The sequence below is a fragment of the Myotis myotis genome, unplaced genomic scaffold (genome assembly GCF_014108235.1).
Source record: "Myotis myotis isolate mMyoMyo1 unplaced genomic scaffold, mMyoMyo1.p scaffold_m19_p_2, whole genome shotgun sequence".
NCBI lineage: Eukaryota > Metazoa > Chordata > Mammalia > Chiroptera > Vespertilionidae > Myotis > Myotis myotis.
The window spans coordinates 43,446,858-43,472,999 of NW_023416324.1; the positions used below are offsets into that span (position 1 = coordinate 43,446,858).

Genomic DNA, 26,142 nt, shown 5'->3' on the forward strand with positions numbered 1-26,142 from the left:
AAATATTTTTTAAAAGAATTAATGTATTTGTGACATCAACTTAAATAATGTGTTCTCCCTGGACATAGTGTGAATCTAATACCTATGTGTAGGCTTTCAAAAAGAATTAAAAATCATTCAAGTTACTGAATGTTTAAACAGCCTGAGTCATGTATATGTATGTTTTCAAATTCAATAGACTCAGTCCCCTAATTTATAGAAATTTAAATTCTTGCAGTTTTTATTTACATCCAATAGAAGTACAATTGTTATTTCTAATTTAAGTAATTTAAATTCTAAATCTTCCAGGATTATTAGATGTAAAATTTTTGACAATCATATCACTTGTCAGTATTCAGTTTTAAATGTTTTTAAAGAAACTACCAAAGGGGAAATAAAATTTTGAATTAAATCCAGTTTTCAAAGGATACAGTATCCAAGTTATATAGTGATTTACCTTAGCTAATAAATATTGAACATTATGTATTTCAAATTACCCAGTATATGTGTCATACATAAACAATATATGACATATATAAATATGTATGATCTATATGTATCCTACAGAAACATTTTATTCAAAAAAAAAGCACAAAAGAATATGGGAAAGAATAAGTTTTAGTTTTCAGAACCACAGCCAAACTGTCAAAATTGATTTTGTAGAGCCAGAACACCAAAACAGCTTTTTTTAAGGAAAAATTGAAAGCTTTCAAATGCAAAATAATGTATTTAACATACCAATTACTTTCTCTATTTGTTTTTCCTTTTTATGTTATTGTTGTTAATCCTCACCTGAGGGTATTTTTCCATTGATTTTTAAGGAGAGTGGAAGAGAGGGAAAGACAAAGGGAAACATCAATATGAGAGGACACATCAATTGGTTGCCTCCTGCATGAGCCCCTACCAGGACCTCAGGGCCCCAGGGCCCTGGGGCCCCAGGACCCCAGGGCCTGGGCCCAGCAGGGGTAGGGAGGAGCCTGCAACAAAAGTATGTGCTCTTGACCCTTTTGGTCCGCAAGAGGGTCAGGTGACCCTCTATCCACTGAGCCAAACCACAATTTGTTTCAATTTTTAACAATTCTCAGACAATATGTTTCATTTTGTTCCCTTTGGAAGTACTATTAGTTTTTTTCTGCTTTAAATATAAAGCTCAAATTGAGAGATCATTCTGGTATATAAAGAGAAAGAATTTTCTCCTTTATTATTCACAAAATCGAGTCTTCTGTCCTCACTACTTTGCCAAAGTGTTGTAATTTCACCACTAACTCACATGTCAAATTTAAAGGCCTCTACCCAGTCCGCATAACCTTTGATCTCCCTACTTACTAATAACAATATTCTTTTTTCAAATTTGACCTTCATTTTGCTTCCATAATATTACACTCTCTGAGAATTATCCCTAACTTGAATCCATCTTTATAGTCCTATTCCCTGCCAGTATTTAGTATTGTAGGCCAATGACCAATCTTCAATCATCTGTTCTACTCTGACCTTCCAGAAACTCAATCTACTCTCATAGACTCATTTATTTTTTATGAATAAAGTTCTGGAATCTGCATATTATTCCAGCTTTCTCTCCAATTCCCCTACCTGCCACTTCTCCTTTCAATATCCTATAATCTCCCCAAATTCAAAATATCAAATAACAAATTCATCAATGCCTTACTGCCTCTGCCGGTCCTTCCTCCCTTCTTACCCTATCCAGTGGTCGGCAAACTCATTAGTCAACAGAGCCAAATATCAACAGTACACCGATTGAAATTTCTTTTGAGAGCCAATTTTTTTCAACTTAAACTATATAGGTAGGTACATTGTTATTAACTTAATTAGGGTACTCCTAAGGCTTAGGAAGAGCCACACTCAAGGGGCCAAAGAGCCGCATGTGGCTCGCGAGCCGTAGTTTGCCGACCACAGCCCTATCCCACTCTCCTCCTTACTTCATTATATCCTAACTAGAAGCCCGAAGCATGAAATTTGTGCAAGGGGCTCGGCCCTTGCAGCCTCGGCCAGTCCTCGCAGCCCGGCTTCATCCAGAAGGTCATCCAGATGGTCGTTCTGCTATTCGGTCTAATTAGCATATTAGCTCTTTATTATATAGGATGGCACTACCATGCTTCTCAGTCACAGAAGTTTAAAACCCAAGAAACATCTCTGGCTTTTCACTGAACTTTGTAAACCACCTCTCCTCTATCATAAGCCACTAAGTCTATCACAATCTTCTTTTGAAAAGTCTCTTCATCTGATAAATCTGTCACAATCTTCCTTTGAAGTCTCTTAACCTGATATGCTTTCTTCCCATTTTTACCGCCAAAAACCTACCAAGGACTGCCTTTAACCTGAGTCTTAAAATGATCTACCTAGTCTCCTGCCTGGGCTCCTAATTTTATGTCTATTGCCCCTCAATCTTCGGAAAACAAATTTGTAATGGCTGCATACTGCTTCAACCTGTGTCTCTCAAACTTGTCTACTAAAAGAGTGTAACAACAAAGAAAAGATAATGAAAACATATCCTTATAGATTCTGCAGTTATAGGATAGAATGGCTTGATATAAGCAAAGATTTATTTTATATTCTTAATAGGACTTTATCTAAATTTTATGATCTTATCTTAAAATTACATGTGAATTGTAGTTTCTACTCCACAAATCTATCTTTATATAAAAACTAGTGGCCCAGTGCACGAAATTCTTGCACAGGAGGGAGGGTGTCCCTCGGCCCAGCCTGCACCCTCTCTAATCTGGGACCCCTCGGGGGATATCCGACTGCCGGTTTAGGCCAGATCCCTGTGGGTATCTGGCAGTCGGACATCCCTCTCACAATCTGGGACCTCTGGCTCCTAATTGCTTACCTGCCTGCCGGCCTGATGGCCCCCATCTGCCCCCCGCCGCCAGTCTGATTGACCCCACCTGCTCCCCCCTGCCAGCCAGCATGCCCCCTACTGCCCCCTCTGCCAGCCAGCTTACCCCCAACTGCCCCCCCTGCCGACGTGATCGCCCCCAACTGCCTCCCCCTGCTGGCCTGATCTCCCCCACCTGCCCCCTTTGCCAGCCTGCTCACCTCCAACTGCCCCCCTCTGCCAGCCAGCTCACCCCCAACTGCCCCCCCTGCCAGCCTGCTCACCCCTAACTGCCCCCCTCCCCCGCCGGCCTGCTTGCCTCCAACTGCCCCCCTGTGCCAGCCAGCTCGCCCCCAACTGCCCCCCCTGCTGGCATGGTTGCCCCCAAATGCCCCCCCCCCCCCCGCCAACCTGATTGCCCCTAACCACCTCTGCCTTGGCCCCACCACCATGGCTTTGTCCGGAAGGACATCCGGAAGGTCTCCCGGTCTAATTAGCATATTACACTTTTATTAGTATAATTATTTCCTCCCCAGATCTTCTAAGAAGTGATGTTCCTGAAAGATGTATCATGTTTATCCTATGGACGTGCATGTCCCATATAGCTGTGCCCTCACAAGAACATGAAAGAGCATAAGCCTACAGAATGAAATCCAAATCTCTTCCATGTACTCAAGGACTTTAATAATCTGAACCCTAGTTACCTCTTTAATCATTTCCTGCCCAACACAAACCCTCAGCTCTAATAAAAATTACCTACTTTTAAACATTCTCTATATACTTTCTTAATGACTTTCCATTGCCTAGAATGCCTCCCAGACCTTTCTGCTTGGCTAGGTTCTATTTATACCTCAAGTTAGAGATAATGTCACTTTTCCACAACTATCTAGTAAATGGAGGCTCCTTCCTCTGCAACCTTGCAGCATTACTATTTGTACCCTTCAACTGACACTTAAATAAAGATAAGACAGAAAAGTAAATCTGACAAACATAATAATATAAATTGTGAGAAAAAGTAATAAAAACTCTAAGAGCAAAGATAGTCAATCTACTTGATTTTAGTGAATTACTGAAATTCCCTCTTTTACCTGCAGTCTTGCTTCCCAGTTTCATGCTCTACCATGGTCCAAAAATATTAGATGGAAAATTTCAGAAATAAACAATTCACAAGGGTTTTCTGTTTTAATTTACAAGTTTTAAATTGTGCACTCTCTTGAATAGCATGGTGAAATATCGCATTGTCCCACTTCATCCTGTTAAGATATGAATATCCCTTTGACCAACATCTCCAAGCTGTAGATGCTACATACTCAATAGTCACTTAGTAGCTGCCTAGGTGATCAGATCAACTGTAGTAGATGACAGCGCTTGTGTTCAAGTAAACCTTATTTTGCTTAATAACGGTCTCTAAAGCACAAGAATAGTGATGCAGGCAATTAGGATAAGCCAAAGAGAAGCCTTAAAGTATTGCTTTAAGTGGAAGGTGAACCTTCTAGACTTAGTAAGGAAAGAAAAAACATCATATTCCTTGGCTGCTAAATCTACAGTAAGAACAAATCTTCTAACCGTGAAATGGTGAAGAAGAAAAAAGAAGCTCGTGCTAGTTTTGCTGTCACACCTCAAACTGCCAAAGTTACAGCCCAGTGCATACTGCTTAGATAAGATGAAAAGGGCATTAAATTTGTTGGTAGAAGACATGACATCATCATGATCCTCCTGATGTACTATCAGAAGGTCAGTAGTAGCTTAACACTACATCACAATGCCTACATCATTCACCTCACTTCATCTCATCATGTAGGCATTTGTATCATCTCACAACATCACAAAAGAGTGAGTACAGTAAGATATTTTTAGACAGAGAGAGATACCACATTCACGTAACTTTTAATACAATCTACTGACATAATTATTCTATTTTACTATTAGTTGTTGTTAATCTCTTACTGTACCTAATTTACAAATTAAACTTTATAATAGGTATGTATGTATAGGAAAAAACATAGTACAATATAGCAGGTCCTCAAATAACATCATTTCATTTAACATCATTTTATTCTAACACTGATGAGATGCTGTAGAAACTTAACTCTTGTTTATATCTATTAGGCTATGGTAGAGATGGTTCTGCTACATGTCATTTCACTTAAAGTCAAAGAACCTATCCATGGCATTAAGTGAGGATTTTTACAATATAGAGTTTGTCACTCCCAGGGGTTTTAGGCATCCTTTGGGGTCTTGGAACACATCCCTGCAAATACAGGGAGACTACTGTATTGCAAAATTTCTACACCAAGAGTTTACTTTGCACCAGTTTGAATTTTACTGAAAGCAAGTATACTCACTTCCTCTTTCAGGGTTACCTATTTCAGCACAATGTATTTACCCACTCTCTCTCATCCTAGAGTCAGCATGTTTTCATGCCTGTATCTTTCCTTCCTAATAGTGTGACTCATGGAAATCACTCATTAACCAAAAAGGTACTCCTTAACCAGTATTTATTCAGTACCTCCAACTTGCCTCTTTTATGAAACCTATCCCAAATATATATGGCTACATATTCCACCTTCTGTTATAGGATAATCAAATTTCCTTGATTTTCCCATCACTAACAACCGCAAGCATTGCATGTATGCATGTACTATCAAGCGACCATCCAACACAACAGTTTTCAAAATTGAAAAGGGACCCAATAGTTGGCCTTTTTATCAAAGTCCAAAGTGTTCTCATGGAAAATAGACTAGGTCAAAATTACTCAATCTGTGTGAAATGTGCAGTTCAAGGTCATGAAGGTAGGCTTAACTATCTCCCACAATAAGCCTTTATAAAATAAGGTTTTAATGACCTTTTTAAAAATATAAAATCAAGCATTCCATCTCAAACATAAAAACTACTTTTATAAATTCATATCTGTAGACTCTAAATCCCACCCTTAGACAAGTGTCTAGTTTCCAGTTTCTTAATTCATTGAATAAATATTTATTATGTGCTTTTGGTGTGCTAGCATACTGTGCTAGATGCTGAAGATAAAGCTGTAAACAAAACAGACAAGTCCCTGGCATTTACAGTAATTACATTCTAATGACAAAGAAAAAATGATCCCATAACTACATATAATGTCAGATAATGATAAACACAATAAGGGTAAAGAGCGAGAGGAGGGAAGCAGTGGATCATTTTAGGTAGGGTGATGAGAGTAAGCTTCTCTAAGAAGTGACCTTTAAGAGATATATGTTTGAAAAAGGAACCAAGCCATGCAGAAATCTGGGGGAAAACGACAGGCAAAGAAAACAAATAGAAAGCCTTACGCAGAATTGAATTTTGTTTGTACAAGGATGAACAAAAAGGCCATTGAGGCTAAAATGAAGCAAGCAAAGCAGAGATTAGAGGGACATGAAGTTAAAGAAAGGCAGAAGTCAGATACGTAGAGTCTTATAGACAATTACAAAAAATACTTCTTTTTTTGCTTATAATAGAAACAACTAGAGGGTTTTAGAAAGAGGAATGAATGATCTGGTTTTTAACTTTTAAAAACCTCTCTGACTGCAATGTTGAGAGTTGACTAAGGCAGGAGTAGAAATAAGATGATCAAATTAAAAAGGTACAACAAAATTCAAGATTAGCAGCTATCCAATATAATAGCCCCTAGTCCTACGTGGCTCTTTAGCATCTGAAATGAGAAGTGCTTTAAAAGTAAAATGCACCTCAGATTTTGAAGACTTTAGTAGGAGAGAAAAGAAGTAAGATCTTTCAATAATTTTTACATTTAGTACATGTCAAAATGATATGTTAGGTATACTGGGTTAAACAACAAATAATTAAAATGAATTTCACTTGTTTCTTTTTATTTTTTTAATGTAGCAACTATAAAATTTTAAATTACAAATGTGGTTAAGATTATATTTCTATTTGACAATGCTGACCTACATGGTGACTTTGACTGAGTTTTAGAGGTGGAGGACATAAAAAATACTAGATTTGGGATACATTTAAAAATTAAAGCCTATAAAACTTGTTCTAGGAGTAAATGGAGGAGTAAGAAAAGAAGGGAAATCATTTTGATTCCCAAAATTTTGGCCTCAGGAACTGGGTAAATGGTGAAATATGCTAAGATGGGGAAGTGTGCATTAGAATCTTATGTCTGAGCTGCCCTGTTGTATATCCCAACAGACATATCAAGTCATGGTCTCAGCATTCACAAAATGTGGAGAGCATCATTCATAAATGGTACCCCTGGAGTTATGTAGTGTTCAGCCTAAATAGCTTAGCCAATAATCTCGTGTCAGGTATTCTCTAAATAGTATATTTACCAAATACTGTTATTGTTAGAACATAGTTTAGGCACATAAACTTGATTCATATGTAATGCTAGATTCTGTTAATAAGACCATTTGAGAAAAAATAGGAACTAGGAGTTCAAATGTTTTAAACTAACAGCCCACGATTCAAGTGCTAGTTCCACCATACTCAAGTATACTTAACCTCTTGATCTCTGTTTATTCACTCCTAAAATGAAGGTAACACATACCTCAAGTTATGAGAATTAAATAAGATAATGTATGTAAGATAATTAAGATTTTATCTGGGACACAGTAAAAGCTTCATACATTACAGCTATTAATATAGTCATGTGATAAAAAATGGAACAAGTAACAAAGCTACACAAGATTTTTGAAGAGTTTCATTCTAGTTCTATATTACTATTAGAATATACATTATCTTATTTCAAAATTTTCCCAAATTAAAATGTATTACCTGTAAGTAGTGTTTGGAACATAGACATCCCTAGCAGGAAACTCCAAAATTTCTCTGGTAGGTCTAACTCTACTGTCAGGGTAAAGCTTCACCTGAAGCAGCTCTGGGGTTAGGCAATAATGAGGATTTTCAGGTGCCGGAGAAATGTCTATCTTCAGCTGAGCTGCATATAAAAATATATTGTAAAAACAATGTAAACATAATAAATAAAAACTTTATGTTGAAAATGTTTTTGAATGAATTTAGATCATATTTTTGCAAGAAGTCTGGAAAGAAACCAAATTATTATTGTCTCAGTCCTCTAAATCACTTCATTTTGGCAAGTCTCAAAGGTATAAATTCCTGAGACACACATAAATACATGTAAAATACTGAATGAATGAATAAATGAATGAATGAAAAAGAATCAGCAAAAAAACAAACCAAACAAACAGAAATCTAGCACAGGAACGAGCTACCATTTCAAAGATTAAATGTTTAAATTAAACTTGGTAGGCTTAAAAAATAGTTTTACTCTGGAATGGTTTGCTCTGATCATAATGTGAATGTTTCTAAATTTTACCATTTCATGATCACTTCTAAATTTTACCATTTCATGCATTTTTTTCCTCTAGAAAATAATTTTAAGCCATGGTATTATTCATCGCTCTCATTTCAGTACTTAAATTATCAAAGGTTCTGAGAGAACCAAGATGGCGGCATAGGTAAACACCTGAAATTGCTGCCTCGCACAACCACTTCAAAACTACAACTAAAAGACAAAACAGACATCATCCAGAACCACAGGAAGGCTGGCTGAGTGGAAATTCTACAACTAGAAGGAAAGAGAAAAGCACACTGAGACTCAGAGGAGGTGCGGAAGTAAAGTGCAGAGGTACGGAGGCACACTTGGAAAGGGCTGGCAACGGAGGACACTGGTGTCTTTTTCAAACGGGAGGGAGTCTCAAGCTCGAGACTGCTCTGAACTCCAATTCCGGGCAAGTCTCTGGGGACCCAGACTCATACGGGGAGAGACTGGGCTGTCTGGCATCAGTCGGAACTCAAGGGCAGCTTTCTCTCAGAGGTGCTTGCAGAGATTACCGGGACACTGAGACGATTACCGGGACACTGAGATGCGGGGTCTCTTAGGGTAGGACTGAGGAGCAGCCATAGCTGCTTGCCCCGCCCTGTTGATTCCTTGAGACCCCGCCCCCCACCCAAGCTGCGAGCAGAGGCTTTTGCATAGGAATGCCCTGGCCCTTTGAGATCCAAAATTACCTAATAAAATGCACCTGGGTCAGAGAGACCCAGAACATCCAAAAGAAGGCTCAAGGCCCCACAGCAGCTTGCACTGCTTCACAGCTAGGCCTCATCTGGGCACCTCCAAACCCCAAACAAGGAAGAGGAATCTGCAGATCTCTCTGTAGCTCCTGCTGGGTAGCCTCAGGCAGAGGCTAAATTAGCACCTCCTTAGATCCAAGAGCCAGTGTACCCAGTGGTCAGAGTGGGACCATCCAGATTACAACTCCTCAGATACATAAGGGACACACCCAGGGGGCAGACTCAGTGAGCACCAAAGCCCCACTGAAGCAAGTCTTGCCCCAGAATGGTGTCTCCAGCACAGAAGTTCTCCCACTGCAGACACAGTTGATTCTCACAGCCAATTGGCCTGGAGGTCAATTCCTTCCAGTGATACCAACAACAATCAAGGCTTAACAACAATACTGTGCACACAGCCCACAAAGGGGTGTGCCAAGAGTGTCCACCTCAGGTAATTGGGGAGGCTGAGTCACTGGGCCCTATAGGACACCTAGCACAGAAAGCCACTCTACCAACACAGGGAAGCATAAAAAATGCGGAGACAAAGAAAGAGATCACAAATGACAGAAATGGAGGAAAGCAAACTACAGGATATATAATTCAAAAACCACGGTTTTTCAAGAATTTTCTAGAAACCGCCGATAAATTTAGTGAGACCCTGGAGGATATGAAAAAGGACCAACTAGAAATTAAGCATATACTGACTGAAATAAAGAATAATATACAGAGATCCAACAGCAGACAAGAGGATTCCAAGAATCAAGAAAAAGATTTGAAATATGAGGAAGCAAAAAATACCCAACTGGAAAAGCAAAAAGCAGAAAGAATCCAAAAATATGAAGATAGTGTAAGGAGCCTCTGGGACAACTTCAAGCGTACCAACATCTGAATTATATGGGTGCCAGAAGAAGAGAGAGACCAAGATATTGAAAACCTATTTGAAGAAATAATGACAGAAAACTTCCCCTACCTGGTGAAAGAAATAGACTTACAAGTCCAGGAAGTGCAGAGAACCCCAAACAAAAGGAATCCAAGACACATCATAATTAAAATGCCAAGGGCAAAAGACAAAGAGAGAATCTTAAAAGCAGCAAGAGAAAAAAAGTCAGTTACCTACAAGGGAGTACCCATACAACTGTCAGCTGATTTCTCAACAGAAACTTTGCAGGCCAGAAGGGAGTGGCAAGAAATATTCAAAGTGATGAATGCCAAGAACCTACAACCAAGATTACTTTATCCAGCAAAGCTATCATTCAGAATTGAAGGTCAGATAAAGAGCTTCACTGGTAAGAAAATGCTAAAGGAGTTCATCACTATCAAACCAGTATTATATGAAATGCTGAAAGGTATTCTTTAAGAAGAGGAAGAAGAAAAAGGTAAAGGTAAAAATTATGAACAACAAATACATATCTATCAACAAGTGAATCTGAAAATCAAGTGAATAAAAAATCTGATGAACAAGAGTAAACTGGCGAATATAATAGAATCAGGGGCATAGAAAGGGAATGGACTGACAATTTTCGGGGGGAAAAGGGGTGTGGGAGGGTGTGGGAAGAGCCTGGACCAAAATCATACACCTATGGATGAGGACAGTGGCGGGGGGGGGAGGTAAGGGCAGAGGGTGGGGTGGGAACTGGGTGGAGGGGAGCTATGGGGGGAAAACAAGAGGAACAACTGTAATAATCTGAACAATAAAGATTTATTAAAAAAAAAAATTATCAAAGATTCCTGCATCCAAAGTGTCAGACCACATGAGGGTAGAATGAGATGAAGAGTACTGACAGACATATGGGCCAAGTAAGTGAAAAAGGAATACATATTACAAAGAATACAATATACTTGTGATGATAACAGTTATAATTATTTCTAGTTAAAAATTTTAAATACCTGTAATAGGTCTTAGTCTCCGTAAAACAGAAGATGGCCTTCTCATATCGGCAAGGAATTTGTACAGATCTTCATCACTTAAGCGGTCTCCTTCCTGATTTTAAAAACAAAGGAAAAATTATTTGATAAAATAAATATGGTAGATTTAAAATATTGCTTGTTAATAATCCTGCCCTTTTTCCTTTATTTGAGTCAGAGTGAAACGTAAAATTTATATAATCGTGATTAAAAATCAGTATGTGGACTTATTTCCTTTTTTATGCTTTCAAATTTTATTGAGTTATGATACTGCTATCTGTTTTTAAATTTTATATATTTATTTATAGCCCATTATGTTTATAAGGTATTACAGGGAACTCTAAAATATGGAAAATCAATACAAATTAGAGATAGATGAAAAGGACAAAAAAAAGAGTATTGATATAAAACAGATATACATATAATGACATTCTTAAAAACTTATAACACTTGAGTTTATATTTGTCTTTTCAATTTTATATCACCAAGTCTCTCAAACGCAAAATATAAAGCACTGACTAAATTTACAAGAAGAAAGAAGTAGTAACAAAAACTTCTCTTGAAATAAAGTATAACTATCTTGATATTAAACCAGAAAGAAAAAAAATGAAAAGACCTCCATCCTGGGAAAAGAGACAAACCAAACCAAACCATACCTAATTAATAAAAATTTTTTAATTTAATATAATGTTTTGCAATTAAAATAGGTAGGGATTAATTTTGTTTTTTAATTTAAGAGTTAGTTTTTAGAGTTTATTAATCTAAACCTCCTGCATTTAATACCTTAGTGGTTTTAAAGCATAGTTCATGTCGTCTTTTTATCTTAAATAGGGTTAAGGTTACTTTACTACTATGAGCTCACCCTGAACTACATATTCCACCTGCTCACTGCTATATTCTGAACAGGATACAGAATTGCTCATCTTTTATCCCACTATCTAGAAAAGTGATTTTTACTTTCCAAAAGGCTGGAGTTTTTTGTTAATACTTTTATAAATAGTTTTTAGTTTTATTGAGTTATGGTTAGCAAATTTGACTCTATGAAGATTTTTTCAGTGACCTAACATATAATTAATTATTACAAATGTTCTATCAGTTGCTAAAACAGTATATTCTCTCCTTTTGAATACAGAATTAAATGCATCCTTAAATGGTTCTTATTTATAACTAGAGGCCCGGTGCACAAAAATTTGGGCACTCGGGGGTGAGGGGGGGGATCTCTCAGCCCGGCCTGTGCCCTCTCGCAGTCTGGGACCCCTCGGGAGATAACGACCTGCTGGCTTAGGCCTGCTCCCGGGTGGCAGAGGGCAGGCCCAATCCCTAGGTGCAGCCCCTGGTCGGGCTCAGAGCAGGGCCGATTGGGGAGTTGGGGCGCCGCCCCCTGTCATGCACAGAGCAGGGCGGATTGGGAGGTTGTGATGCCACCCCCAGTCACGCTCAGGGTAGGGCCGATTGGGGGGTTGGGGCATCGCCCCCTGTCACACTCAAGGCAGGGTCGATGGGGAGGTTGCGGCGCCACCCCCTGTCACGCACAGAGCAGGGCCAACCAGGGGGTTGGGGCGCTGCCCCCTGTCACGCACACAGCAGGGCCCATCAGGGGAGTTGGGGCTCCTTTCCCTGTCATGCACAGAGCAGGGCCCATCAGGGGGTTGAGGAGCTCCCCCTGTCACTCACAGAGTAGGGCCGATAGGGGAGTTGGGGCACCGTCCCCGGTCACACACAGAGCAGGGCGGATCAGCAGGTTGGGGCGCTGCCCTCTATCACCCACAGAGCAGGGCCCATCAGGGGGTTGGGGCGCCGCCCTCTATCACCCACAGAGCAGGGCCGATCCGGGGGTTGGGGTGCCGCCACTCTCACACTCAGGGCAGGGCAGATGGGGAGGTTATGGCTCTACCCCGTCACACACAGAGCAGGGCCCGTGGCGGGGGGCGGGTGGGGTTGGGGTGCCGCACCCTGTCACACACAGAGCAGGGCCGATCAGGGGGTTTGGGCGCTGCCCCATCAGGCTGATCCCAGTGCCGGGAGGCCTCGCGGCTCCGCTGATCCCGGTGCTGGGAGGCATATTACCCTTTTACTATATAGGGTAGAGGCCTGGTGCACGGGTGGGGGCCGGCTGGTTTGCCCTGAAGGGTGTCCTGGATCAGGGTGGGGGTCCCCACTGGGATGCCTGGCCAGCCTGGGTGAGGGGATGATGGCTGTTTGCAGCTGGTCACACACCCTTCAGGGTGGGGGTCCCCACTGGGGTGCCTGGCCAGCCTGGGTGAGGGGATGATGGCTGTTTGCAGCTGGTCACACACCCTTCAGGGTGGGGGTCCCCACTGGGGTGCCTGGGCAGTCTGGGTAAGGGGCTGAAGGCTGTTTTCAGGCTGGGGGTGACTGAAGCTCCCAACCGCTCCTTCTTTCCTTTTTTTTTTTTTTTTTTTTTAATTCTGGGCCAGCTTTAACTTGAGGCTTGGCTCCAGCTCTTAGGCCTCCGCTGCTGAAAGTAGGTTTCTGGCCTTTGCTTACAATGTTGCGATTCTGCTGGCTGAAGTCCGGCAGTATTCGTTATAATGTTTCTTAAACTGCAGGCTCAGAGGCCTGCAGCCACAGGCGGGGAATGCTGGTTTCCTCCGTCACTGAGGCAAGCAAGCCTCATGTTAGTTTCAAGCTGCCTGGCTGCCGGCCGCCATCTTGGCTGACAGTTAATTTGCATATCTCGCTGATTAGCCAATGAAAAGGGTAGCGGTCGTACGCCAATTACCATGTTTCTCTTTTATTAGTGTAGACTAGAGGCCTGGTGCATAAATTCACGCACATTGAAAGGAAATTAATTAGAAGAAATATTTTAGAGGCTAGGGAGGGACCACGGGAGACTGGCTCCAGGGTATGTCCGGCCAGTCTCACCCACTCCCGATCCACCAGACCCCAGTAGCAAGCTACCGATTGGAGCGTCGGCCCCCTGGTGGTCAGTGCATGTCATAGCTACTGGTCAAGCAGTTGACCAAATGGTCAACCAAACAGTGTAACACTTAGCATATTAGGCTTTTATATATATAGATACATTAAGATTATCTTTAGATTCAACTATTTCTGTCTACTTAACCTGTTCAATTGATTATACTATTGACCTCCATTCTTTACTCTATATCTGTTTCCATACCTTTTGTTAGGTGGGACATTAACTCCCTCCCCAGGCTTGTGTTGGCCAATAAGCAAAGATGATGCAGAAACTTCAAAAACATTTGCACAACTGAGCTTACCCTCCCTCTTGAACTTCAGCCACTGGTATGAGAACATTATCAAGCCAGCCTGCGAGATGATGAGAGTACAAATTGAGAAATATAAAAGAGGTCTGTTATTTCTGTCTTCCCAAAAGTCAGTCTAGATCAGCTGACTCCAGTCAACCTCTATACATGTGGATGAACCTAGCTGACAACCCCTTCTCCACAGTGCTGGTTTACTGTTGTGTACTCCTAAAGCAACAACTTACACACATTTTAGTAAGTAGAAAAAATGCCCTTAAAACTAATGTGTGAATTTTATTTTTAAATCTCCATGTATTTCTAATAACTTTAGCTTGTCACATTTAAAATCTGTACATAAGCACTGATTACTCTATCCCAATCATGAGTAGTAATTGCTCAATTAAAAACAAAACAAAACAAAAACAAAAAAACACCTGCTTTTGTTTCTAATTTAGGAGAAAATTGTGCCTTTAATTCTACTTTATTAAAATTATAATCTCTGCTTTTTACTTAATTTGCATTTGCCTGATATATAATATTCTAGCTATTTAAAAATACTTATAAAAATTGTACATACTAATAGTTTAAAAAATTACAGAGCTCTACAAAGTCAAGTGTCAATGCTTCCCATTGCTCTATGTCCCCAGCAATCATTGCTTTTTAAGTTTCACAAATAGTTTGTACTAGTTTCGGGTTACTGGTCTCCAGTACATGGTGAATACTCAAAAAGTATTTGTTGGATAAATACGTAGGTGGGTAGAATGATGCTCAGTACATGATGAATGCTCAATAAAGTACCTTTGAATAAATAGGTGGGTAGGTGGATGGATAACTGGTTGATTTGCGTTTACAATACCAGTTCAATGATAAAGCAGCTGAAGAAATGCAAAGAAGAGCTGTGAAAACAGCAGAAGTGATGTAGCAGCTGAGGAAGCACAAAAAGAGAAAAATGTCATAGTTGCAAGGTTGTGTCATTGTATGAGGTAAATCTACCGCTCTGTCTCCATAGCTATACTTGGCTATTACCTCATCGAAGTAATACTGAGGCCTTTTCTAAACGCTTTCTTGTACTACAATCTATATATATAAAAGCCTAAGCGACCATACGACTGTCCGACAGGTAACTATGACATGCAATGACCACCAGAGGGCAGACGCTCCAACCAGTAGCTATAATGCGCACTGACCACCAGGGGGGAGACGCTCAACCCAGGAGCTGCCGAGCTGTGGTGACTTGGCAGCTGCGGTTCTCAGGTGACGCACCCAGAACCAGAGAGGAGGGAGCCTGATTCTGGGATGCATCACCCGAGAACAACCCTCTCACAATCTGGGACCCCTCAGGGGATGTCGGAGAGCCAGTCTTGGCCCAATCCCCAGAGGCCAGGCCAAGGAACTCCACCAGATCCGTGCACGGGCCTCTAGTTCATAATAAAAAGACCCTTACCACTTCAGACACTCCTTACCTGCTTTATTTTCCATCTGAGTGTCTCAGAGCAGTTGCCTATGAATGCTATTGATAGATAATTGTGAAAGACACTTCAAGTACATTGTTATCTGTCAATTCATGGCACATCCTGCCCTAAAATCTAGCTCTCTCAAGTTACAAGGTATCAGAAGGCCAGGATTTCCTCCCTATATTTAGAATAACATCTTAAAAGGAGGAATTTTGAGAGAGTATTTTGCATTTTCCTTTAATCTGCTCTAAAACACGTGAATGGTTATTCTCCAGTTTGTCACACTAATACAAATTTTCTTCCATTCTTATATGGTTCTGGTCATCTGCTTACTCAAGACAAAGGCTTTCAAATTTTTCTGATCTTGGTCCACATTATAAAATTAATTTTACTTCAAAATCCAGTATGCATACACTCACAAAAAAACTAGGGGGAATAAAGCTCACTGAAGCAGTAGAATATAGATGTGGAGGATTGATTCTGATGCATTATTAGACAATGTCACTATTTAAATAAAATGATAAAACAGATATATATAAATTATTTTTATTATTATATATTTTATTTTTATTCTTAATTTTTTAAAATTTCTTGAAATTATAATCAATTATTATATGTGCATATACATTCACGATTTTTCTGAAACCAAAAGAAATTTACAGACAAATAACTCCCTAGAATTCCTACATGACAGAACAATACCTGCTTAAAAAAATTTGTCACTGTGAGTGTAGCAGGTCGAAAGCTGGTCAGGTTACAAGCATCATCTCCACTTGTTGTCCTTTCAAGTGATCGTCTGCCAACAATACTGGAATTCCTCCTCTCTGACCAAGACCCTTTTCGTTCTACGAAGGAAAAAAAAGTAAAATATTCATTTTTATAATGTTTAAAAAACTTGTTTTAAAGCAGCTTTCCAAACAGGGTGGAAATCCACTGAGGTTGAAAATAACCACTTAGCATATTGACTATAGTAGAAGAATTTCACTTCTTTGGGAGATCAGTAAGAAAATATTACACCTAAATCTTCTGATTCTCTTTAAAATTCTCCAATGTAAAAAAAGGTAATTACCACACAAAGATTATGCATATGACCAAAGATGAGCTAAGAAGAACAGATATAGAGGAACTAGAAATTTTAGTCACTATATATGGTCCCTCAGTCTTACAGCACTTGAATTTGAAACTTTCATTCAAATTTTTGCAAGATAACCCTACTATTCAAACCCAATAAAATAATTATGTTGAAGACTTAAAACAAAACTATAAACAAACTAGACCTACCAGACCTCTACAATATACTCCACTAAACAAAAGGCAAATGCACATTCTTCTCAAGCACACATAAGACATTCTCCAAGACAGATTATATATAATAATATATATATATACCTCCAAGTAATATATATATATACCTCCAAGACAGGTATATCTTGTTTTATTGCTCTTTGCTTTATTGCACTCTACAGATATTACATTTTTCACATATTAAAAATTTGTGGCAACCCTGCATTGAGCAACTCTATTGGTGCCATTTTTTTCAATAGTATTCGCTCAATTTGTCTCTGTTCACATTTTGGTAATTCTCACAATATTTCAAACTATTTTTTTTTTTAATCCTCACCCGAGGATATTTTTCCATTGATTTTTTAGAGACAGTGGAAAAGAGAGTGAAAGACAGAGAGAAATATCGATGTGAGAGAAATATCAATTGGTTGCCTCCTGCACATGCCCTGACCAGGGCCCAGGCCGAGGAGAAGCCTGCAACCGAGGTACATGCACTTGACTGGAATCGAACCCAGGACCCTTTGGTCCACAAGCCAATGCTCTATCTACTGAGCCAAACCAGCTAGAGCTATTTCAAACTTTTTCACTGTTATTATATTTGTTATGGTAATCTGTGATCAGTGATCTCTGATGTTATTATTGTAATTGTTTTGGGGCATCACAAACTTAAGAGAGCAAACTTAATAAATGTGTGTTCTGATTGTTCCAGTGACGGGTTGTTCTCCTATCTCTGTCCCTCTCCGAGAGACCCCAATTCTCTGAGACACAATAATACTGAAATTGGCCAAATAATAACCCTACAATGGCCTCCAAGTATTCAAGTGAAAGAAAGTCCTATGTTTCTCATTTTTAATCAAAAGCTACAAATGATTAAGCTTAATGAGAGAATGTTGAAAGCCAAGATATGCTGAAAGCTAGGCCTCTTGCATCAAAGAGTTGGCCAATTTGTAAATGCAAAGAAAAATTCGTGAAAGAAATTAAAAGTGCTGCTCCAGTGAACACACAAAAGATAAGAAAGCGAAACAGCCTTATTGTTGATATGGAGAATATTTTAGTGGTCTGGATAGAAGATCAAACCATCCACAACATTCCCTTCAGCCAAAGCCAAATCCAGAGCAAGATCCTAACTCTCTTCAATTCTATGAAGGCTGAGAGAAGTGAGGAAGATGCCGATGAAAAGGTTGAAGCTAGCTGAGGCTAGTTCATAGGCTTAAGGAAAGAAGCCATCTTTCATAACATAAAAGTGCAAGGTGAAGCAGCAAGTGCTAATATAGAAGCTGCAGCATTATCCAGAAGATCTAGCTAAGATAATTAATGAAGGTGGCTACACTAAACAGATTCCCAATAGAGACAAAACAGCCTTAGGTTAGCAGATGCTATCTAGGACTTTATAGCTAGAGAGGAGAAGTTAATGCCTGGGTTCAAAGCTTCAAAACCTGACTCTCTTGTGAGGGGCTAAGGCAGCTAGTGACTTTACATAGAAGCCAGTGCTCATTTGCCATTCTAAAAATCCTAGGGTCCTTAAGAATTATGCTAAACTACTCTGCCTGTGCTCTATAAAAGGAACAGCAAAGCCTGGATGATAGCACATCTGCCTACATGATTCACTGAACATTTTAAGCCCACTGTTAAGACCTATTGCTCAGAAAAAAATATTCCTTTCAAAATAATACTACTCATTGACAATGCACCTGGTCACCCAAGAGCTCTAATGGAGATGTACATTAATGTTTTCATGCCTGCTAACACAACATCCATTCTGCAGCCCATGGATCAAGGAGTAATTTCAACTTTTAAGTCTTTTTATTTAAAAAATACATTTCATAAGGATATATCTGCCACAGTGATTCCTCTGATGGATCTGGGCAAGTAAACTGAAACTTTCTGGAAATGATTCACCATTCTCAATGTCATTAAGAACAATACAGATTCATGAGAAGCAGTCAAAATACCAACGTTAACAGGAATTTGGAAGAAGTTGATTCCAACCCTCACTGATGAGTTTGAGTGGTTGAAGATTTCAGTGGAGGAAGTAACTGCAGATGTGGTGGAAATAGCAAGAGAACTAGACTTATTGGAGCCTGAATTGCTGCATCTCATGATAAAACATTAACAGATGAGGAATTGCTTCTTATGGTTGATCAGAGAGAGTGGTTTCCTGAGACAGAACTGACTCCTGATGAAGATGCTGTGATGATTGTTGAAATGACAACGAAGGATATAGAAATTATATAAACTTAGGTGATAAAGCAGCAGCAGGGTTTAAAAGAACTGACTCCAATTATGAAAGAAGTTCTGTAGGTAAAATGCCATCAAACAGCATCACATGCTATAGAGAAATCATTGGCAAAAGAGTCACTTAATGCAGCAAATTTCATTGCTGTTGTATTTTCAGAAATTGCCACAGATACCCCAACCTTCAGCCGCCACCACTCTAATAAGTCAGCAGACATTAACACTGAGGCAAAACTCTCCACCAGCAAAAAGATTACAACTCATTGAAGGCTCAGATGATGGTTAGCATATTTTAGCAAGAAAGTATTTTTAATTAAGTTATGTACGTTGTTTATTTAGACATAATGTTATTTCATACTTAACAGACAAGTACAATGGACCATTATTCAGCAATAAAAAATGAAATACTGACACATGCTATAGCACAGATTAACTTTAAAACATTACACTAAGCAAAAGAAGCTAGACACAAAAGACTAGATATTACGTAATTCTATTGATATGAAATGTCTGGAACAAGAAAATCCATACGACTTACTGGTAAGTAGATTTGAGGTTGTTTAGTGTTGGGTTTGGGGATTTGGGGAGAATGGAAAATGACTGCTAGTGACTATGAAAGCATTCCACAATTAGATTGCAATGATGGTTGCAGAACCTTGGGACTACATTAAAAAAACACTGAATTATACACTTAAAACAGGTGAAATGTATGGTATGCAAATTACATCTCAAAAAAGCTGTTAAGGTTTTAACAAAAGGCAAAAAAGAAACCATGTATGCCTCATCACATTGCAAAGTCTACACATAAAACAAGCTTATCTAAGAAAGAAGAAAAAAAATTATATATTTAGAAACATTTTATATAAAACACTCTTACCTCCCGTACTAATTTCTACCTCTGTAGAATCTCTTTCCAAACTCCCAGCACTGCTAACAATATTCATTAAATGGATCGCAGTCCAAGCGAAAGGCATGCGATATTTTCCAAGTCTTTGGCAAAACTGATCAGCTTGACTTTTCAGCTTCTCCAATTTTTCCTTATTCTGCAAAACAAAACTTTATACATTATATGATTATGCTCAAAGAAATGAATTAAAGGCTATTTCATAATAAATAGAGACACAGTTTAAAAATTCTCAATTTTCAACAAAGATGGAAAAACAATCTGTGCCTTTCAGAGATCAATTAACAGTGTACTATCTTAACCACTGAACAACCTTAACCTGTTCTACAAATGTATGTACAGAATAAGTCTTCGACATTTTTGTTTGAAATTATCTCATCTCTGGAGAAAAAAGAGCAAGTGTCAAATATGTTTATGTATTTTAAGTACTATTTTATGAAAGGAAGCATAACTATGTTTCCAACTGCAAACTATAAAATATTCTAAGTTATAACTCATTAAGTTTAAATATTCTAAAAAATATGGAAGCACTTGAGCCGATTTAAAATAGTCCCTAACTTAGAGCAACCATGAGGTGGGAGTGTAGGGCACAAATATGCCAATAATAAGCCAAGAGTAGTAATAAATGAAGCAAAAAAAAAAGTATGATAAGAGTACTAAATACTGGTAAAAGACTAATGGTACAAACAGTACATGCCTACCTGGAAGACATCCTGAGTCTGGCTCAACTTTTAGGCTATTCCTGAACAAACACTAAGGCGACCTGCAATATCCAACCAATGGTCCAAGAGTGAAAACCCACACCAAATTCCTCACATATTCTTTCTATACAGTATGTCTATTGGTGTGGTTTACTCTAATGACAGTTCCCTACCTGAAGACTCAGAGCTGGGAAAAGATGGACAGATAGCTAAATGGCATCACTTTTACTGCTATACCTAGTATACCTTAAAAATAGGTTCTTGCTTTAAAAGCCTAGCTATAAAGTATACTTAATTCTATCAGCTTATGTAAATATGTAAGAAGAAATGTGGAATAAGCTGCTATAATACCTATGAACTCCATATAACAGAGCAAATTTAATTTGTAAAATGACAACCTGGGAAAGCCTGAATACTTTAACACTGCTTTCAACCAGATAGCCAGGGATCAGAGAAGATTACCATGTCTTCAGATCTACTTATAATAGCAGAAAAGGCTTAGCTCTTGTTCTGAATCTCAGAAAAACAGAAAGTAAAACATTTTCTAGTTTGTAAAGTATTTCTCAAGCATACCTCTCCTGGGTGTTTCCAGTATTAAATGAAGTGTTCAAAGACCCAAGATCACCTGTTATTCCTATAGCTAACTCAGGGTATCTGGAATTTGGTACCTATTGTTGACCAATTATTTTTGCTTTAGAAGTTTATCTAAATTCTAGAAATTTGTTATTTGATGACAAAACAGAGGTTGTATTTTCTATTTTTAACACATTCTTAATTATCTATAGCTAGACAGAGGCCTAGAATATTTCTGTTTTGCTATGAAATGTTCAATCAATATCACTATTCTGTATATATAAGAAAAATTATTTAGGAATTAAACTGAATTAGCTTTCTACAAAAAAAATAATTTAAATAATCAATTAATGGTGAGGGATATTTTAAAGAATAGCACAATATGTGACACAAGCGAGGTGACAAAGCAAATAAAGAAAGAAACTGAGTAGGATAATAGAAAAAAATGAATTAAATTTATTAGTATGCTTTACACAGTAGTTTCCCAAATAATAATTTGGGAGATTAGAGGTAATTTAGGGTTGGGTTTGGGGACTTGGGGGAAATGGGAGTGAATGGCAATAAATACAAAAGTGGGGGAAATGAGAGGCATGATATTCTATACCTTGGTGGCATCTGCTTCTTTGAAAATCATATATGGTTCTGCACACTCTCCAATGTCTCCTTGCTGTAGGACTTTTTCTAACTGTCAAAGGCAAAAATTAAAGATTAAACTTTTTTTTAAAAAGCTATCAGTATGGAATGCAAGGATGATTCAACATATAAAAATTAATCAATATAATAAAATCACATGATCATTTCAATTAATATAGAAAAAGCACTGAACAAAATTCAATATACTTTCATGAAAGAAACATTCAACAAACTAGGAATTTAAGAAAGCTACCTCAACATAATCAAAGCCCTTATGTGCAAAGCCCGCAAGATAACATCATACTAGGTGTTAAAAGACTTAAAACTTTCCCTCTAAGATCAGCAACAAGATAGGGATGCTCACTTTTGCCAATTCTATTCAACATAGTAATTAGAAGACTGAGTCAGAGCAATTAGGCAAGAAAAAGAAAACACATTCAAATTAAAAAGGAAAAAGTAAAATTATCTCTTTGAAGACATGATCTTTTATACAGAAAACCCTAATATTTCACTCACGCGCGTGCACACACACACACACCCACACACACTCTTTAGAACTTAAAGGAATTCAGCAAAGTATCAGATACAAACCATGCAAAAATAAGTTGTATGTCTATACACTAAAAATGAGCAATTTGAAAAGGAAATTAAGAAAATAATTCCATTTTACAATAATATCAAAAAGAATAAAATACTGAGGAACTAATCAAGAACTGAAAGAGTTGTATTTTGAAAACTATAAAACAGTGGTAAAAGTAAATAAATAAATAAATAAATAAATAAACAAATAAATAAATGAAACACAAATAAATGGCAAAACATCTTGCACTCATGAACTGGAAAACTTAATGTAATTAAGATGTCAATACTACCTAAAACAATCTGTAGATTTAATCAAAATCACAATAATGGGGTGTTTTTATGTTTGTTTGTTTTTCCAATAGTCAAAACAAGCTTTAATAAAAGGAACAAAGTTGGAAGCTGGAAGCCTCAAACTTCTTGATTTCAAAACTTAATATAAAGTTACAGTAATCAAAACAGTGTGGTACTGGCATAAAGATATACCTATAGATCAATGTGGTAGAATAGAGCCCAGAAATAAACCCTTGTATATATAGTTAAATAATTTTCAACAGGGGTATCAAGACCATTCAATAAGAAAAGGAGAGGCTTTTCAAGAAATGGTGTTAAAAAAACAACACCTGAATGTCCAATTGCAAAAAATTAAATTATACCTTTACCTTATGTTATACAAAAATTAATTTGAAATGGATCAAAGACCTAAACATAGACCTAACACTATAAAACTCTTAGAGAAGAAAAAATAAAGAACATGACTATGTTTTCTTGGATTTGAGACCAAAAAAAAAAAAAAGCACATTCAATTAAAGTAAAAGTAGGTAAACTGGACTACATCAAAATTTAAAACTTTTGTGCTTCACAGGACACAACCAACGGTGTAAAAAGACAAGAAATGAGAGAAATCATACATATATATCATAAGGAGTTAATGCCCAGAACAGATTTTTTAAAACATCATAACTGGAGAACCAAGATGGCAGCATAGGTTAATGCCGGAGTTTGCTGCCTCGAACAACCACTTCAAAAAAAACAACTAACAGACGGAACGGACATCACCCAGAACCACAGGAACGCTGGCTGAGTGGAAGTCCTACAACTAGGAGGAAAGAGAAACGCATACCGACACTCAAAGAAGGCGCAGTGCTGAAGTCAAATTCTGAGGTGCGGAGTGCATGCAGAGCGGGCTGGCGGCTGAGGGCGCGGTTGGAGTTTTCAATTGGGAGGGAGTCGCAGACTCTGAGCTCCAGATCCGGGCGAGTCTTTAGGGATCCAGACTCAAACAGGAGAAGCGGGACTGTCTGGCTTCGGTCGGAACTCGAAGGCAGCTTTCTCTCTGAGGTTTGCAGCGGTTGCTGGGACTCAGAGAGGCAGAGCCCCTGGGGACGGGACTGAGAGCAGCCATAACTGCTTGCTCCGGCCCACCCTGTTGATCCCGTGCCACTCGCCCCGCCCAAGCCCTGCACAGAGGCATTTGCCGGATAGCCTCAGGCAAAGGCTAGATTAGCACCTCCCTAGAGGACAGAAGTTCTCTCACTGCAGACACAGCTGATTCTCACAGCCAGTTGGCCTGGTGGTCAAATCCCCGCCAGTATTACCTACAACAATCTAGGCTTAACTACAACAAGACTGCGCATAAAGACCACTAGAGGTTGTAGTTAAGAAAGCATAAAAAATGCGGAGACAAAGAAACAGGACGCAGATGTCAGAAATGGAAGATATAAAGCTCAAAACCACACTTTTAAGGTCTTTCAATAAGTTTCTAAAAACTGCCGATAAATGTCGTGAGATCCTCAAGAAATCTAATGAGATCCTCGATGTTGTGATAAAGAACCAACTAGAAATTAAGCATACACTGACTGAAATAAAGAATATTATACAGACACCCAACAGCAGACCAGAGGAGCGCAAGAATCAAATCAAAGAATTGAAATGTGAAGAAGCAAAAAACACCCAACCGGAAAAGCAAAATGAAAAAAGAATCCAAAAATACGAAGATAGTGTAAGGAGCCTCTGGGACAGCTTCAAGCGTACCAACATCAGAATTATAGGGATGCCAGAAGATGAGAGAGAGCAAGATATTGAAAACCTATTTGAAGAAATAATGACAGAAAACTTCCCCCACCTGGTGAAAGAAATGGACTTACAGGTCCAAGAAACGCAGAGAACCCCAAACAAAAGGAATCCAAAGACGACCACACCAAGACACATCATAATTAAAATGCCAAGAGCAAAAGACAAAGAGAGAATCTTAAAAGCAGCAAGAGAAATAAACTCAGTTACCTACAAGGGAATACCCATACGACTGTCAGCTGATTTCTCAACAGAAACTTTGCAGGCCAGAAGGGAGTGGCAAGAAATATTCAAAGTGATGAATGCCAAGAACCTACAACCAAGATTACTTTATCCAGCAAAGCTATCATTCAGAATTGAAGGTCAGATAAAGAGCTTCACAGATAAGGAAAAGCTAAAGGAGTTCATCACCACCAAACCAGGATTATATGAAATGCTGAAAGGTATCCTTTAAGAAGAGGAAGAGGAAGAAAAAGGTAAAGATACAAATTATGAACAACAAATATGCATCTATCAACAAGTGAGTCTAAGAATCAAGTGAATATATAATCTCATGAACAGAATGAACTGGTGATTATAATAGAATCAGGGACATAGAAAGGGAATGGACTGACTATTCTTGGGGGGGAAAGGGGTGTGGGAGATGCGGGAAGAGACTGGACAAAAATCGTGCACCTATGGATGAGGACAGTGGGTGGGGAGTGAGGGCAGAGGGTGGGGCGGGAACTGGGAGGAGAAGAGTTATGGGGGGGAAAAAGAGGAACAAATGTAATAATCTGAACAATAAAGATTTAATTAAAAAAAAATACCATAACATAACAAAACAATAATAATCTGATTATTAAATGTGAAAAGGACTTGAGTAGACATTTCTCCAAGGAAGCTATACAAATGGCTAATAGGCATATGAAAGGATGTTTAAACCACTAATCATTAGGGAAATGCAAATCAAAACCACAATAAGACCATCTTACACCCATCAGAATGGCTACTCTCAAAAATAAATAAATATACAACAAATATTGGCAAGGATATAGAAAAACTAGCACCCTTCGCCGCTACCAGTGAACTGTAAAATGGTGCATCCACTATGGAAAGCAGTACAAAGATTCCTCAAATATTAAAAATAGAACTACCATGCAATTCAGGAAATCTATTTCTGGGTATAAACCCAATAGAATTGAAAGCAGTTGTCTGACCAAATATCAGACTAAATGTTGCTGTATAGGTATTTTTTGGAGATGATTAACATTTTATCAGTAGACTGAGTAGAGTAGATTACCCTCCATGATGTGGGTGAGCCTCATCTAATTAGTTAAAGGTCACAGAGCAAAAAATGAGGTTTCTCAAAAAAGGTATTCTCAAGACTACTTGGCTGAGTTTCTAGTATGTTGCTCTGTGGGATTCAAACCCAAGACAACAACTCTTTCCTGAATTTCCAGCCTGCCTGCCTGCCATACAGATTTCAGACTTGCTAGCCCCCAGCCAAATCCTTCCTTTCTGTGTGTGTGTGTGTGTGTGTGTGTGTGCAGCCGCACGCGCGCACACACGCACACACACATGTATCCATCCTACAGGTTTGTTTCTATGAAAAACCCTGACTAAAACAGTCCCTAATTCAAGAAAAAATTAAGTAGCACCTATAGTGTATGTTAAAGAATATTAAGATGAAAAAATAAGTAAAGGCAAAATCTGTGCCCATAAA

At 38.6% G+C, this 26,142-nt stretch overlaps 1 protein-coding gene across 11 annotated transcripts in view; it reads right to left on the reverse strand.

The window, feature by feature from the left end:
- The window catches only part of DOCK7 (dedicator of cytokinesis 7), a 186,164-nt gene that overhangs the window by 118,792 nt on the left and 41,230 nt on the right, over positions 1-26,142 (reverse strand). For all 11 annotated transcript variants that reach the window (XM_036352881.1, XM_036352879.1, XM_036352876.1 and 8 more), the window contains exons 10-14: positions 21,757-21,837; positions 19,852-20,017; positions 16,158-16,300; positions 10,757-10,850; positions 7,571-7,733 (exon numbers count right to left, since the gene is read on the reverse strand). In XM_036352881.1, the coding sequence (XP_036208774.1) occupies positions 7,571-7,733; positions 10,757-10,850; positions 16,158-16,300; positions 19,852-20,017; positions 21,757-21,837 (647 nt within the window). The remainder of the gene's footprint in view (positions 1-7,570; positions 7,734-10,756; positions 10,851-16,157; positions 16,301-19,851; positions 20,018-21,756; positions 21,838-26,142) is intronic.